This window comes from Neopelma chrysocephalum, unplaced genomic scaffold, assembly GCF_003984885.1.
Source record: "Neopelma chrysocephalum unplaced genomic scaffold, ASM398488v2 Primary Assembly neopelma1_59, whole genome shotgun sequence".
NCBI classification, from domain to species: domain Eukaryota; kingdom Metazoa; phylum Chordata; class Aves; order Passeriformes; family Pipridae; genus Neopelma; species Neopelma chrysocephalum.
Window position 1 is genome coordinate 25,179,736 of NW_020897714.1, and position 15,824 is coordinate 25,195,559.

General features: G+C 46.9%; 1 protein-coding gene across 1 annotated transcript; it reads right to left on the reverse strand.

The window, feature by feature from the left end:
• Window positions 1-323: 323 nt before the first annotated feature.
• Window positions 324-15,783, reverse strand: KIAA1147 (KIAA1147 ortholog). The gene is made up of 9 exons (XM_027680566.1): window positions 15,530-15,783; window positions 10,271-10,370; window positions 9,056-9,214; window positions 8,225-8,378; window positions 7,845-7,983; window positions 7,243-7,374; window positions 6,902-7,052; window positions 6,629-6,697; window positions 324-5,534 (listed from the first exon to the last, which is right to left on the reverse strand). Exons 1-9 carry the CDS (start codon window positions 15,768-15,770, stop codon window positions 5,339-5,341), a joined length of 1,341 nt encoding a protein of 446 aa, XP_027536367.1. The 5' UTR covers window positions 15,771-15,783; the 3' UTR covers window positions 324-5,338.
• Window positions 15,784-15,824: the final 41 nt, after the last annotated feature.

A 15,824-nucleotide genomic window follows, 5' to 3' on the forward strand; every position in this document is an offset into this window, starting at 1 on the left:
CATTCTTCACTAAGATCTCAGGGAGTAGAAGCCTGCTACTTCTTTTTCATAGTTATGCTGGTGATAGGTCCTGTTTTGTGCTGTCTTTCTTTTGGTTTGCAGCAATTAAGAGTGCCCAATGGACTCCTGGGTCACACTCCAAGGAACATGCTGGCTGTGCTCTGCTCTTTTTGCTTGCCACAGAGACACCTGGGATGTTGCTCTGCAGCCACTGGCTCATTAAGAGTCAGGGGCAGTTCCCACCAACAGTTTTTCCTCAAGCTGATATTTCTGTAATAAAATGTGTTTCTTCTCAAGTGGCAGGAAAGACAAGGCAGCAGCCATTTCAAAAAGGTAAGCTTTAATTGTATTAAAAAATACCCATGTTTTTAGTAAGCAGTTTCTCTACAGAGCCACAGGCCTATGGGAGCAACCACACATCTGCAAGATGCAAACAACATCAGAGCTGTTAGAACTACAACCAGCCTGCTGCAAGGGGGGAGATGATGAGAACTAGCTCCTTGTTCATCTGTACCATTTTACAGAGAAAACAACTAGTTCTCTTCCATAGCATCAGATACACGACTCCCATTGCAATGTGATTCCTTGCTTGAGGGTAACCAAGAGCTCCCTTCAGAATTGGTGTTGTTAATGTTGTTCTGATGTTAAAGTATCAAGAATCATCTGAGACACAGGCTGATATTTAAATATTCATATCAGCATAAGTACCTTGAGTACCTTGTATAAATACCCTTCAAGTAATTTTCCTCCTTCTGCAGTTCAGAGTTCTTCCAGTAAGGGGTGGTTCTAAACCTCTAAACTGCAATGTTCAGAGGGGAGGTGTGAGGCAAACATTACATAAAATAAGCCAGGGCTGAACCCGCTATCTACAGTGTTGAGGAGAGGACTCAGTTCTCATGTTTCTGTCGGACAGCAACACAAAAAAACTTTCTTTGTACAAACTCCCAAGACAGGAGGGAGGAGTAGAATCCTAGGTCCCACTAATGAAAACACTTATCCTGGCTTAAACCTACAGTCCATTCTAGAAGGGCTTAAAATACTGTAACATAAATAAAAAGGAAGGATAACAACCTAATAATGGACCAGCCCAAGGCACCTGTTTATTTTGACCACAATTAAACATTCCCATTTGAATGGCATGTTGCATTAGCCAAGACCTGAAATCCTAGTTCACAGGTATTTAGTACCACCTGTTTTAGACAGACAGATCACACTGTTAAGTCAGTACATTTGACTCCCTCACAAAGGGCACTACACCATTGGCTTCAGGGAGGTGGAAAGAAGACAGCAACTAACTTAGAAGTAAGGGCTAGGACAAGAGTTTGGGTTAGTGTGCATGCTTTGTACCTAGACTTTTGTGTTAGGACAGAGTGCTCTTGCCCTGCTATTCCAGAAACCTGTGCCTTTCCACCTCCCAGAGTGAAGCTTGCCTGTCCCTTGCATAGTCTGTCACCAAGAGGGCCACAGCTACTCCCAGCTTTTTGTCCATTAACTTTGACAGTTCTTAAAAAGGAGGAAGTGTCACCATAATGCTGCTTTACAGAATAACCTGTACACTAAGATATTTTCTCTTGAAAAGGTGGTACAACTTTCTTCTGCCCCTAAGGGTGCTGGACAGGTGAGCTCACCTCCTGAGACAGATGACCATTAGCTCCTAAGATACACTGCAGTAACTTCTTCATATATGCTGGAAAAGAAGGTCTGTAAGACAAATCTGAATTCTGATTCCATAAAGTGCCTTTCTTCTAGTATCCATTATAGTTCTTAATTGGCTCTATGCAGCTTGGCCTAACCTTGCAGTGAGAAGACTTTTGGCTGATTTAAATGTCTGGCATGGTATCCCCTGTTCAGAATGAAAACCTAGCTTTTACTTCTCTCCCAAGCTTTACACTTCCATGTAGATAGTACAAGTAGTAATAATTCATTGCTCAGTGATACATTTCTAGTGCAACTTGAGTTACGATAACAGTTATGAAGCTCTTGTTCTCCTGGTTAAACTCAAGGAAGTACCAGCTGAGAACCTGCAATGGCTATACCATGACTGGAGTTTTGGAAAAGAACGCACCGGACTGTCTGCCAGGGCACAGGACACACCTGGTTACTGTAACCACCATTCAGCCTGGGCTCTGATCACAGCAACTAACCAGAGGTGTTACACCAAAGAAACAAAAGGCACCACCGTAAAGGCAAAGTACTTTGAATGGATGATTTTATACTAATCAGCAAGTTTTGCCACACTTTCCTCCCTCTTTTAATTCAAAATACACCAGATAACTCTCTCCCTTCCAGCTGCTAGTGCTCAGCAAAGCAACTATTGAGTTGCTTTTTAAATGTATTTTAAATGTCTGCACTTAACTGTTTTACCTTGAATTATGCTATCTCCTAGAACGATAAGACTCACTTAAACTGGTTCCACACAAAACCAGCCTCATGAACAGGCCTTCATGTCCTAAGCTATAACCATTTGTTTGTATAATGGACCCACTTATCAAGCATTTTCCACATGCAACAACAGTAAAAGCAGTGTCTTTAAGAAAAAGAGTGCAGGTGGAAAGTACTTTTGCAGCAAATCAAATAAGGAAGTGTTAGGAAAGAAAAGTCTTTTTGTTCTGTTTTCTGTCAGGCAACTTCCTGACTTCTGTAGCAGTCACCTGGCAAGAGAGGCTTGGTAGAGAAGCAAAATTACAAGGAAGAGCAGAATAGGCTATAGCCATCCAGCTGGATGTAGCATGGGTGCTACTTCTACAGTAATCTGCTTGCTTTGATGCTTCTGCACCCATACTATTGCTAACAACTGAAGACCCAATTTCTGGCAAACAGAGGTTTAATAAATGTCAAATAGTAATTTCTGGAGGTTCTGCTCAGTGGGGTCTAGCAGTGCTGTCTACTTCACCTCATGTTCTAACAGCTTGTGACCATGGTGCCTTAATGCAGGGTTGTTAGAAAGCCTCTGACTGCAGTGGCTGTAAAATTTCAACAAGTTTAAGGTTTGTGTCTATTTAGTTTAGCAAAAGAACTACTGACAAAGAGAATAGAAAGTCATTAACAGTTCACCACAGCTAAACTACGTAGCAAACCTTCAAGAAAGCGAGAGGAAAAATTGCTAGAGACTAGTTTCAGTTCCTTTTTTTTTTGGTATCTGAAGGAAGTGACAGCAATACACTGTCAGCTATATTTCCTCAGGGATCATCACTGCAGGCAGCAGGTTAAACCTAAAGTGGAAGTTAGAGAACAAAAGCTTGGGGATTGTGGGTCACTTTTATACTTGAGGTGTCAATTTGAAAACAAAGCTATTTCTTAAGGAAAAGAGACTGGTCTTTCCATTAACTGGTACTCAGCTGTTTTTACCTCTCCCCATTTTTTCTCTGCAACCTCCTAAGGATGATGATGTTACAGTTGTGAGCAATTGACAAGCAGCAGCATGTTTTCTTCTGTACAAAAACATCCAAAGCCTTGAAAAAGCAGGCAGGGGAGTGGCTGCCCAGAGACAGGCAGATCACAGGAACATAATATGCTGAAGCTCATACCAATGAACTGTGCAATAAGCCTTGTGAGGCCCTTGATCCTACACCTCACTAAAACTCCACAGCAAACAAAAGTACCCCCTTGCTGCAGACAGCCTTCAAGGAAAAACAGGACACGCCAGCCTCCTCCTTTCCAGAGGGAAACAATCCACAGAGGTCTACTTGGGGAACATTTGCTCTACCTGTTTTAAAAGGTGCTCACTTGCTTTAAAGTGGGTGAGACTTTGGTGGTTCAGGCTCTGTCTCATCCTATAAATTGCAAGGACAAACAGATATATCAGCTACAGTTTGCATTTCCACAAACTGCAGAAAGCCTCCAATGGTGCTGAAGTCCATAATGGTGGAAGCAGCAACTAATTAGCCACAGTTCAGGAAGAACAGTTAGCCTAAAGGTGATGCTACCACTGGCTGAAGGATTTGGGACAAAGCAGTATGTCACACCTGGAACCCACAGTACCATTCTTGGATTTTGCATGGTGAAGGGATTACTCTTTACTGGGACAGCCTTCCTGGAGGTAATGACTAGTCCTTCATGAACTGAATCTTATTCTTTCCACAGCATAAAAATAAGAAAACACTGTTCATCTGGTTCTACAGTTCTGCCCAGGAAAAGGAAGACTTGCTGTTAGACATTGCTTCTAGCGGCTGTGCCAGTTAAGAACACCAAAATCCAAGGGAACCTCCTGCAAACTTCGAGGCTGTTCCAGCTGAAAGGTCACAGACTGCTCTCTGCCTCACACCTAAAGCCAAGGATAGCAGCAGGCAGTGCTGAAGGCTCAACAAAAAGAAGATCAGCAGACAATGTTAGAGCAAAGGAGTGGCAAGTACCATCAGCTACAAAGGAAGGGCTAGTGACATTAGTTAAAGCATACTTATTCTACCCAATCCAACCAGCACCATCTGAGCTGAGGCCAGAGAACATAGTGACTGCAAAGTGGCTCAGTGATGTTGGTCCCTGTTAAATGGGAGACTGTCTTGCTGGTTTGAAGATTTTAAACCAAAGCAGCAGGAGTGATGCAACTAAAACCCAAAGGAAGTGGTAGGGTGGATTAAGTAGAGATGGTGTTCTTCTCCAGCTGTGAGATAGGCAGGTGCAGTCTTTGCCAGTTTTTACCACCTCAGGTGCTGGAAGTGAAACAGCACTGCTCCGGTAAGCAAAGTCATGAGGTCCTGAAGCACCCCCAGTCCCAAACTTGCTTCTGCCATTGAGGAGGAAGGGTGGCTTTATTCCAGTTCAGCTGCTAGAAGTTGGGTGAGGAATGATTAAAGGAGTCTTGGTTTTTATCATTGGTTTAACTGTCCCCACCAATAAACTTGGTAGGGGACCACGAGACTGGGCCATTAACAGCCTGTGCCCTCTTCAGTCCCCAGGTGAAAGGGGGAGTTGATAGGAGGGTTTTCCAGTCAAGTCTGAAAGCTCAGCTATAGCATTTCACATTGGTTGTCATCAGACAAAGTGCTTTCCTGAAGTGTTCAGTCCTCAGGTATCCAGGCTAGGGCAAAACCTAGCTATCACTGCCAACAGTGAGGATTGGTGCAAAGGTGCCACTGGTCCTAGCTAAACAAAACTAAAAAACACAAATGAAAGAGAAAGGGAGACCAAACAAACAAACAAAAAAAAAAGCCCTAGAGCAAGTATTCACTGGGAAGTTCAGGGGGAGAAAATAAAATCACATCTTGTTTTAAAATTATAAATACTCTCCATATAAAGTTATTAAATAACTGTGGCTGTGGTGAGTTCCAGTGATCCTCCTAAGCAGTGTCTGGTAGTCTTAAAAAAGTGATCTTTGCTCCCCATCTCTCTTGCGCTTGGTTTAAGTGCAGCAGGGGTTGTCAATGACTAGCATAACATCAATGCCATACACTTCCAGCAAGTCCATAAGGAAACTTCGATCCCCTTGGGGATCCAGGCCCATGCCTCGTGCGTGGTCAGCTGTCAGTGTCTTGTCCTGGCTGGCTGACACCTCCATCAGCGTCTGAAATATGCGGTTGTTCTGCTCCATGAAAAACCTGTAGGATAAAGTCAGCGAAGGTGATAGCATTGGACCTCCAGAAATACAGCATATTTACCAAACAGGCTGCACAGCCCCAGAACTGCATTTAACCCCCTTTAATCAGAGATCCCACTTTCTTGGGTGATGCTGTAGTTTTCCACTCCCCTATGAATGACCCAGAATAAACAAAGATAAAGCAGTAACTTTTCCTTTACAGTGGTGTTTCCATCTGGTTTATGGGAGGCATTTCCCTCCTCAGAATCAAGCCATGTTATCAGCTAACATGTGCCTTGTGGTCACCAACTGGGTGAATCAGACTTATAGCTCCCATAATGTAAATGAGGAAACAGTGTTGTCACCCATCTAGTAAGCCAGTGGGTAAATGAATTCTCCTGGTGAAAAACACACCACTGAGAGCTATTTCTTACCTCCTGCTTTTCCTAGAAACATGCAGGGCTATTCAGAAATCGCTCTGACTGTGTCCCTGCAGCTCAGAGGCCTGCCTCGACAGCCCTTCACACAGTTTCATCCCATTACTTCTCACCTGCTGCAGACTGTGAATAGCAACAGGTAGTGAAGGGCTTCAGAGGTGGTAGATCTGTGGTCTTCATCTAATTCCATACCTCCTACTCTACACCCAGTTCTGGTTCCTCTGTTTGCCAGGTACAATACCAGCCATATCAATGGCCAATCCTTCACATGCAAGTCTTATCTCCCCACTGTACCGCCCCCAGCATGGTACAGTGCCTGCTTCTCATGAACATTGTCCTTTCCTGAACCAAATGTTCTGTCAAGAAAAGTCCTATAGTGGTTGTTTTAAAAAATGGGAGGGGATTCTTGTATTTCTGATTGTGTTTTTAAAATTCACTTCTCCCTCTCAGCACTTAAGAGACCCTAGTAAATACTAATACAGCTTGCATTTGGCTTCTCAAAAGGAAAGGAAGATGATCTGAAGAGGAACAACTGGTTTGGTTCTTAGAGGAAGAAAGCTGACTATGGAATTACGTTAAACATGATGTTTCATAATATGGCAAACCAGTGCAACATGAAATCACTGCAAGAGGCTCCCTAAACCTAACAGAGACCAAGTATCAAGAGGTAGCCACTCACAAGATAAAGAGGTCCTCTTCACAGGAGCTGCAATCCTCACCCACTTCTTGAGAATACATTAACATCTGCCTGAGAGAAGGGAGACAGATTCATTGCACGAGTGAACCTCAAAGCATTATGTGAAGACCAGAATCTCCAAGAGATGAACTGAAGCAGTGGAATACTTTGAAAATACTATGACAAGGAAGAGAGTACAAAGGAGCAGTGTCCTCTTTATCCCACGTCACACAGCTCTCCTTTCAGGATCAGGACCACCCAGACTTCTGTTATTACCTCTGGTCGTTGAGCCGTCGGTACTTCTCCTTGTCAGCATTGTTAATTTTCAGGAGTGGCTGCAGATGCTCATGATGCGTCTTCACGTTCTGGTTGTCCACATAGACATCATAGAGATCCCGTTTCTGCTCAAAGATCTTTTCTGTTGTACCTGCCAAAATCAGAGGAGATTTTCAGAGCAGCACGTTGCTTTCCCAGCAGACCAACTGTTCTTGCCTGCTTTCATAGTTAGTCATTCCATGCACAACCTATTTCTCATCAGTTTTATTCCACAGTCTGGTGTCTCAAGACATTTTTGCAGCCTGAAGTTAAAAACATCACACCTAATCCATCATACTTACAGGCCACGTATGATACTTCTGTCTCCAGCATTTCTATGTCTGCCACATTCACGTAGAAGAATGGTTTGGACTCTGGGACAGTTCCTCCAAGACCAGGCAGAGAAACATTTGCAAGGCAACAGCAGCAATACACTGCGGACAAGAGAAGTACATCCTGAGATGCTTTTGGTTTTCTCTCAAGGGCAATCTGAACCCCACTTACCTAGCCCTCCCCCACACTTCTATGAAAACAATGGTTAGAGCTCCGAAATGCCCCTGAACACCAGAACTTCTCAAGTGACAACATCCTGATTTGGATAGGAAATAATTGGTTCTCCCATAGGAATCTCATGTTCTGGATTCCACAAATTCAGTCAGTGCTCTTATTGTCCTGTGCTAATAGGAACTGTGTTTGACAGTGCCAAATATGTTCTTACTCAAGAGGTCTGAAGAAAAGCATTTTGTAGGAAAGGCTTAAATGCAGAGTGAACGGTATCTTTGTGAGGAATGGTCACAATGCATTTTGAAGACCTGCATGATGTCTATCCCCTCGGTACCCACAGGCATTTCTGCAAAGCTTCAGCCTACTAGATCAGAGCTCTGCAGTGTCCCTAGAAACATACCTCTATAGCAGACAACTCCAACTGGGGGTGGTGAAAATATCAATATGCGCTTGCGCAGCAGGGCAAACTTCCAGAGGACAAGGATCTGCTCACCGAAGAATTTGATGAACTGAGACATACAGCCAGCAGGGTGTGTGATCTGCAGGTGGAGGGAAAGGGAAGAAAACAGCTCAGAGGTGAAACAGGGACACATGCACAGATGCTAAGTCTAAATGTGGGAGCAAGACCAGCACACAGCTTGTAACAGTCCAAGTAACAAAATCTTATCTAAGGCAGCCTAAAAAGCACAGGAGTGACTGCTTACATAAAGACATATGAGACACCAGCAAGGAGCAGCAGCACTCTGACCACTCCTGCAGGCCTCAGAGCACCTGCCTCACCTTCATCTCTGGGTACATGTATCTGTGGATGGAAGGCAGCCAGTGGACAGGTTGCTGAGAGCCGGGGGTGCCCTTGCTGTCAGGGAGAACTCCTTTCTTGTCATCGTAGAACGCCTCTAGATGGGAGTAGTGCCCTGGCATCTCCAGCTGGTGTCTGGAAAAGAGAGGAAAAAAGGGGAGATCTGTAGTGTCTCCAGACTATTTATTTAGTGCCTTGCCCTCAGCCAACATCTGATCTCCCAGCCAGAAGGGGTCCTGGGTGCCTCAGTTGCACAGACTCATCCAGGAGGGCAGACAAAGCGTCAGGATTAACCAGCAGCTTTCAGTGCAGCCAGAGAACACGGGCAGGACTGATGCCAGCAGCGAGCTGGTGTATGCATAGTACTGATCCTGTTTTAAATACACTCAGGTAGGAATAGCTTTCTTTTCTACCATCACCATTTTCCCTGCTAGATCCACTCGACACAGCTGAAGTACACACCTAGCCAGCTTCATAGGTTTAGAAGCCTTTTGTAAGCCCTTAGTAAAATGGTTTTCAGAAGGAGAAAAGGGGAACTTCTTGTCCTCTCACCTCTCCCTGGGACAATTATGTCCACATAAAATAAGTAGGGCTTGGGTAGCATTTGACTAGCCTGTTAGCGAAGAACAGACTGCTGCTAATTGCTTCCTTTTCTCCTTCACCTTGTGAACCTGTAGCACTTTCTGGAGAAATAGTCATTCAAGGAAATCACAGCACAGCGTTGTAGACAAATCTCACTCAACGCCTAAAACTGCTCTCCATGGAGGCTACATTACCTCTCCCAGGCCAGTCCCATTCCCAAGGGAACTTACCTGACCTGGTTCTCCAGGAAGTGCATGTACCTATACAGCAGGGTGTAGGAAGGGGAGAGAATCCCCACGGACTTCATGCGGGCACCACGCTCTAACTCACTCTCCACAGGCATGTTGGCAAAGCAGGCCAGGCCAAAACAGAGCCCTTTCCGGAAATAACTGGAGACAGATGTTTGACAGAAGGGTTAATGTTAAAAGGAGGAAAAAAAGGAGAAAGAAAGGTAACTGACTGCTAAAAATACTGATTTGGGAACACGGTTTCTTCTTTAGGGATTCCCCTGAAATCCCACCCTGCTATCTGAAGGGCTGAGGACAGGTGCCCCAGTCTTCTCAGGAACAAGACAGGATATTTAAGGCAAGAGTGCACTAAAGCCCCTACCACACATCACAGGCCAGTAAGGAATGCAAGTAAGGAAATAACCTGGAATGAAGACTAAGAGAGGATGCACAACTCAGTCAATGCAGTGCCCTTCCTCCAAGGAAGAAGCCTGCAGTCATGCAGTTCTGAGTACAGTCTAGCTACCTACTCATATTTTGGGTGCCAGCACATTGAAGCACACTCTAGTTGACTGCAAGTGTTCAGTTCACGCGCCTTTGAGAAAATAACTGTTCTTCCTGCCCAAAAGGAATTGTGACACTGCAATTCATTGCAAAACATTGCTGCATTGCAACACTGGGTTAGCAAAATGCACAAAGTTCCTATGTCTTTCTGCTGAAGGAAGGAGCTAGCAAAGAAGACAGTAAGCAAGAACTGTTTATCGGAACATTTAAAGGATCCAAAAGCACTGGCAGAATTAAGAACCTTTTTCTAAGACCTGTTTCTGCAAAATCCTTCCCATTCCAGTTCTGCCGTTCTTTCCCCTTCTCCCTAGGCCTCTGCTGACAGTCCCAATAGTGGCAGTGCAGTGTAATTTGCCCCATACACATTAAAATTTGCACCCCACTGAGAAGCTGCCCTGTCCCATTCACCAGTTGGCCTCCACAGCCAGAGCTGTCACACAGCAGATCCCTGCATCTAGCTGGTACTTAATACGGTGCTGAAAGTGTCTGAAAAGTACCTTTGGCTCAGCTAGAAACAGTTTAGCAGCACATTTATGCAGGAACTTCACTTCCTGGATGGTATTTTTTCTTGCATTTTCTGAATTAAGGGATGGTGGTGTAGATGTACAACTAAGAAAGGGAAGTAGTAACATAACATAGCTCAAACATACTCACATGAAATCTGACTGGATTTTGTGGGACCCGCTTGCCATGGATTTGAATTCCACGCCTTCCAAATCTATATCTTGGGGTAAACACCACTCCACCATGTTACCTGCAGAGAAGCAACGTTATTTGGGTAAGCTTGAATACAGTACTCATTTCTAAAGTGCAAAGAGCATCAACAGCAGGTTGTTGCTTTTGTAACACTGGGATGCCAGCAGTGTGCCCTAACACAGCTCCTGAACTCCTAAATTGTCACAGACAGTAGCTGACATACAATACTCCACGCATCTCATGCAAACTTGTTAGTGTTGTAACTCAGATATTGCAGGACTTTTGGGGCCATTTCTGAAGCTGGTGCTAGACTGGGGGGCTACACTTGATAAGCTTAATCACAGAGCAGCTACAATTTTACCTGGCAGTGGATAAGCTTTGGTCTACATGAGTATCCCACACAGAAAGAACCCAAACTATAGACTGCTGCTCTTTAGGATGAGTTTCTGTGATAGCTCACACCACCACCAATACTGTCCTTTGGCTGTGCTTGGCAGGGCTGGTCAAACAGGAACCCCTAAGCCATCATCCCAGTCATCACTACTCCCTGAAATCTCTCCTATTTTCTTTAGGATAAGAGATGTTAGTTGAAGCTTTATATGGAGGCTGAGGCGATCCAGGTACTGCAATGTGTTTGTGTATGCTAGAATAACCAAACAAAACAGCACAAAAACTACAAGCTAGATCAAGATTAGCGAACATCTGTCACCTGCCAAGCCAGCCAGAAAGCATGCAGTTGTTCCGGGGAAAAGGCCACCTGAGGAGCCTGATCCTGGAACAGATGATATCAGAGAAGTCACAAAATGTCCCTAAAAGCAAATGAAGTCCAGCAGCAAGTTTACCACAGACAAAAAAAGGGGTGAATTCTCACGCTTTCCCGTGCCAGCATTTCAGAGCCTCACCCGCTTACCTGGACACTCCCACAGCACCCAGCTGTGCTCCAGGGTTACCCACTGAGTTTCTGTTCTCTGTCAGTCTGCCCACAGCATTTGAAATAATGTGGCTTAGTTTTAAAAACAAGGCAAACAAACATTCTTCAGTATAATGCAGTGGCAGATGCAGCACAAAGGTGCTTCCTACAGGTACAGCCCTTCCCCTGCCCTTTGGGGTGAGCATCCCAGCCGTGCTTGCACCAACAGCATACATTTGGAAGGGCCTTACACTCAGCTGAGACTCTTGGAGATATTTGAATATGAGGCCTCATTTCTGAAGCCTGTCTTTTGTCTCATTACTCATACTGCACAAGTACATGCCTGCATTCTCACACAGGAATTGGGCTTAGCTACTGACATTTAAATAGGCTATTTTTCTTCACACATAGATGCTGTATTCAGCAGACCTCCCCCAGCCCTGCCTGGCAAGGACTTCAAAAAAACCCAGCAGCGTTAGGCATGGCAACAGGAGAAGTTTGCATCCAACTAACCACTTCTAGTGCACAAGGAGACCTCTCCCGCAGAGCCGGGCTGGCTGGGGAGCAGCAGGAGCCTCGTGACCCCGAGCCCAGCTCTGTGCGATCACACGCGAAACCACAGAGCTCTGCTGTGAAGCGCCTTCGCCTCTGAGGCGTGTGAAAGGCTGGCAGGGAAAGCCAATGACATCATGTCAGCCTGCGCGGTCCCCTGTAGGTTTTGCATATTATATATAGATGGTGGCTTTTGTTGTTTGGGGTTTTGTGTGTGTGTGGGTTTGGCTTTCTTTTTAAAGGCACAAGACACTTCCTTGAAAGAGTGAGGAACTCAACCTTTGAGACTGACTGTTGCCTCTTAGCCACAAAATTGTGGTTAAGGCCAAGATCTGCTTTTAAGCCTTGCACCAGAGAGGATCACTTACTGGTAGATTACCTGCAGATTAACAGATCGATATACAAGAGTGCCATCAGCAGCAAAGGAAATTGGTTTTGCTCAGTTTAGTCACAAACACTGTCAGGTGTCATATCCACTGCAGAGGTGTCCAAGTGGACATTGCTCAAACAATGTCTGGTCTGTAGCAGTTATAAGGAAAGGACGCCTTGAAACAGATCTTTGTCCTACATGTGACCACAAAACCAACTCACATATCATGCAGCTTTTTTTTTTTTTTTCTGAGATCTGTCAGGAGCAACCTGCACCTGCACTCCTGGCTGTTCCTCACGCCACCTTGCCCTGGGAACATACGGGCGACGTGGCAGTTGGAGAACAAACGTGGAGATAAAAAAATAAGAAAGTTGGTCTGGTGAAACAGCAGAGCAAACAAAGGAGAGACTTCACCCAGATGCGATAGCGACTCCTGGCCTGCCTGAGAAACCGGAGGAGGGAGCAATGTTGTAGAAAAACAGGAAGCATTGCCCTTCCCGGTGGAGAAAGCAGGTCTCGTGCACACAGGAAACTTTCCAAGTGAGAGCGACCCAGTGTCAGAGAGCGGGTGAGTCATTTTGCTGAGAGTCAAATCTGTGGATCTGATCTCTTGGGAGCAATCTCCCAGCTTCAGGTCAGGTCAGAACCAACACTCAGTTTCTGGCGTGCAAAGTTTTGGATGTTCTTCCTCTTTCTCTTGTATTTTCTTTCCACTGGATTTGCACATCCTTACAAAAAAGATAGTTGCACTAGCATTTGGGGATCGTCACCTGGCCCTCCTCAGCATTAGATGTTTCCCAAAAGCTTTAGGGTACCCAGCTGTTCAGTGCTACCATGTTGTGCCAGGACAGGAGAAGCATAAAGTGTGACCTAGCCATATACAAGGTTCACCATGCTGGAGCTGAGGACAGCACCACTGATTTAGAAGCTGCCTCTGGCTCTTATGTTCAGTCACTCACATGAGCACTGACACAGTCACAGGGACACCGGAACTGTAACAGTGTCCTGGCAACCCCACAACTCACCTTGTGAAGTCATTGCATGCAACTGCTATACACTGAGTTCATCTGCTTCAAGCCCCTCTAAATTCAGGAGAAAAGCCGTTACATTCTTTACTGGCATAGTCACCACTTCATCCTTCTACAGTAAAACATCTCCTGCCCAGTTGCTCGCCTAGTTGAGCAGACACTACCTGGTATAACTACCAGCCCAGCCACCACCAGAAATTTTGCCTTTCATATGCCTCAGCAATCTGCCAAAGGAGGTCTGCTGTGCTCATCCTGGGCAGGATCAAGCAGGTCTCCAGCTCAGGCACTAACCGGATGATTTTCTTTAAGTCACACACAAGGACCAGATACCCTTATGAACATTACAGAAGTCCTTCACACCATCTGATGTGGTTGACCCAGGATTTGCCATATCCTCTTTCTGACTCTAGCAAGTTCAGACCACTCAAGATCTTTTTTCCAGGTCCACATCCTTCATAGGGCACTTTGCTCTCCACCTGTGAAGCTGACACGTGTACCTCACAGTCCTGTCATGCTCCTTACATTCATCATCCATGCTGAGTAGCAGCTGGAGGATGAATCCTCTTGGACTTGACAGACTACTCCAAGGCTGATGACACCCAGCATTAATTGCACATCACATGTGAGAAGAGCTGTTTCCCAACTTTCCCTGGACTTCATTCAAAGCAACAGCTGGCTCAGACAAACTCCTGAGAAAGCTCAGCTTTCTGCCAACCAAGAAAATCTCACCATTTCGTAGAAGGCATATGCTCTCAGATTGAAAGACAACCTGCTGTTGCCGCAATCATCCAGACTCTTTCATGTTTTGGATACTTAGGAGAAACACCTCCCCTTCCCATCTCCTGTTGGAAAGATGACATCCAATCTCATTTTGGATTTTGAAAAGTCAAGAGTCTCTGACCTCTAGGCTGAAGATACCTCTCTCTGGTGCAGTATGGAAGGGGTAACTTCTTGAAAGCCCTTGGGTGTTTGAGGACACAGCAGCCATGCTGTCTGGCAGTGTGCATTTCTGACAGCACATCACACCTGGGCCTCCTTCTCTTCATTACTTCCTTAGGATTTTCTGTTCAAGATCAGCATCCAGTCTTTTACTATCAGGGCCCTCTTGTGAGCATGATGTCTTTTACTTTCCCCTTCCACTGAAGAACAAACCAGATGCTTCACAGAGCTCTTTCCTGTCTCTAGTACTTTTGCTATGGATCAGCAGATCCAAGGAAGTGCCTGTCTACAGAGGAGGGAGGAGCTCGCTCCCACACCTAGATGCAAATGGGCTTCTGAATCTCCCAAGCTGATTCCTAAACTTTCTGACTGTACCAAGTCTTTCAGCTATGCACCACTCTTGCCTTTTTACCCCAGGCTGGCACCTGACAGCCAAAAGACCCAACAATCTGTCTCAGGACATCAGACCCCTGCACACCTCTGCTCACAGGTGCCAGGCAGGTGCTAACTTCCTATCTGTGTCGTAACATCCTGTTTGTGGATACCGCTGGAGCACAGGACTAGGAAAACAAAGTTAAGACGTTTTCTGAAATGCTGATTTACAGATTTGAAATAAATAACTTCTGTCAGTAAAAGAAGTGATAGAACACCGAGGTCCAACAGCACTGAGGGAGATGGATATGGCAGCAAAAAGTGGAAAATATATTCCCTTGCTGTTCCCCTCTGCCCTCCTGGACTGCAGCACTCCCTCAAAGCACTAAGTCCCAGAGATCCTACCAGAGGCCAGCTTCTAAACACACCAGTCACTAAGAAATACACAGCCGAGCTGCTGCTGCCGCCGGAGATCATGCCCTGCGAGCCTGCCGGATTCACGCCTGCCACAACCACCATCCATCACCGATAGCTGCGGGCAGGTCTCCGCCACGCCACGGAGACAGAAGGATGCTCTCAAGATGCTCTAACAGGTTGGTGCCCTCCGGGCAGCGCTGACCAGAGGCTCGGCCTGAACCTGTGCGTGGCACAGCGGGTGCCCCAGCGCCGTCCCCAAAATCCCTGTGCCGTGACCCGCTGTGGGGTAGAGACACCTGTCCCCCTCCTCGGAGCGGCGCCAGGCGCGGCGCCTTCCTCCCGCCAGAACTTCTCGGCGGGATGGAGACCAAACGCAATCCCTCTTGTGCTCCGTTTCCGCAAATGCCCCCGGCCCCCGCGGACCCGCGGTCCCCCGTGAGGGCAGGGGGTAACCCGGTTCCCGCCGCCCGCTCTCCGCTGGCTCCAGCGGCGCTGGGGGGAGCGGTCCTCGGGAGGCGGGATGCGGGGGGAGCGGTCCCCAAGGGATGCCCGGCCCCGGCCGCATCCATCTTACTCCGGCGGCAGCGGGAGCCCCAGGCCCGGCCCGCCCGCGCCGCGGCGCCGCTCACCCGTGCGGGGGTCGAAGGTGACCACGAAGACGGCCACGATCTGGTCCTCCTCCGCCTCCGCCCGCGGCGGCCCCGCCGCCCCCTCGCCGTCCCACGGAGCCGCGCTCCAGCCACCGACGAGCCGCCGCCCGCCGCTGCTGCCGCTGCCGCTGCTGCCCGGCTCGGCCGCGGGCGGCGGCGCCGACACCGCGGGGCCCTCGGCCCAGAACAGCAGCGGCGCCTCGTCCGAGCGCTCCACCATGGCCGGGCCGGGCCGGGGCGAGCCGAGAGGAGCTGAGCTGAGCTGAGCTGAGCT

Coding starts and splice junctions, on each gene's coding strand:
- KIAA1147 (XM_027680566.1), bottom strand. CDS start 15,770: ATGGTGGAGCGCTCGGACGAGGCGCCGCTGCTGTTCTGGGCCGAGGGC. Junction 9,215..10,270: donor AAAATCCAGTCAGATTTCAT/GTGAGTATGTTT, acceptor ATCTGTCTCCAG/TTATTTCCGGAAAGGGCTCT. Junction 8,379..9,055: donor TTCCTGGAGAACCAGGTCAG/GTAAGTTCCCTT, acceptor TCTCTTTTCCAG/ACACCAGCTGGAGATGCCAG.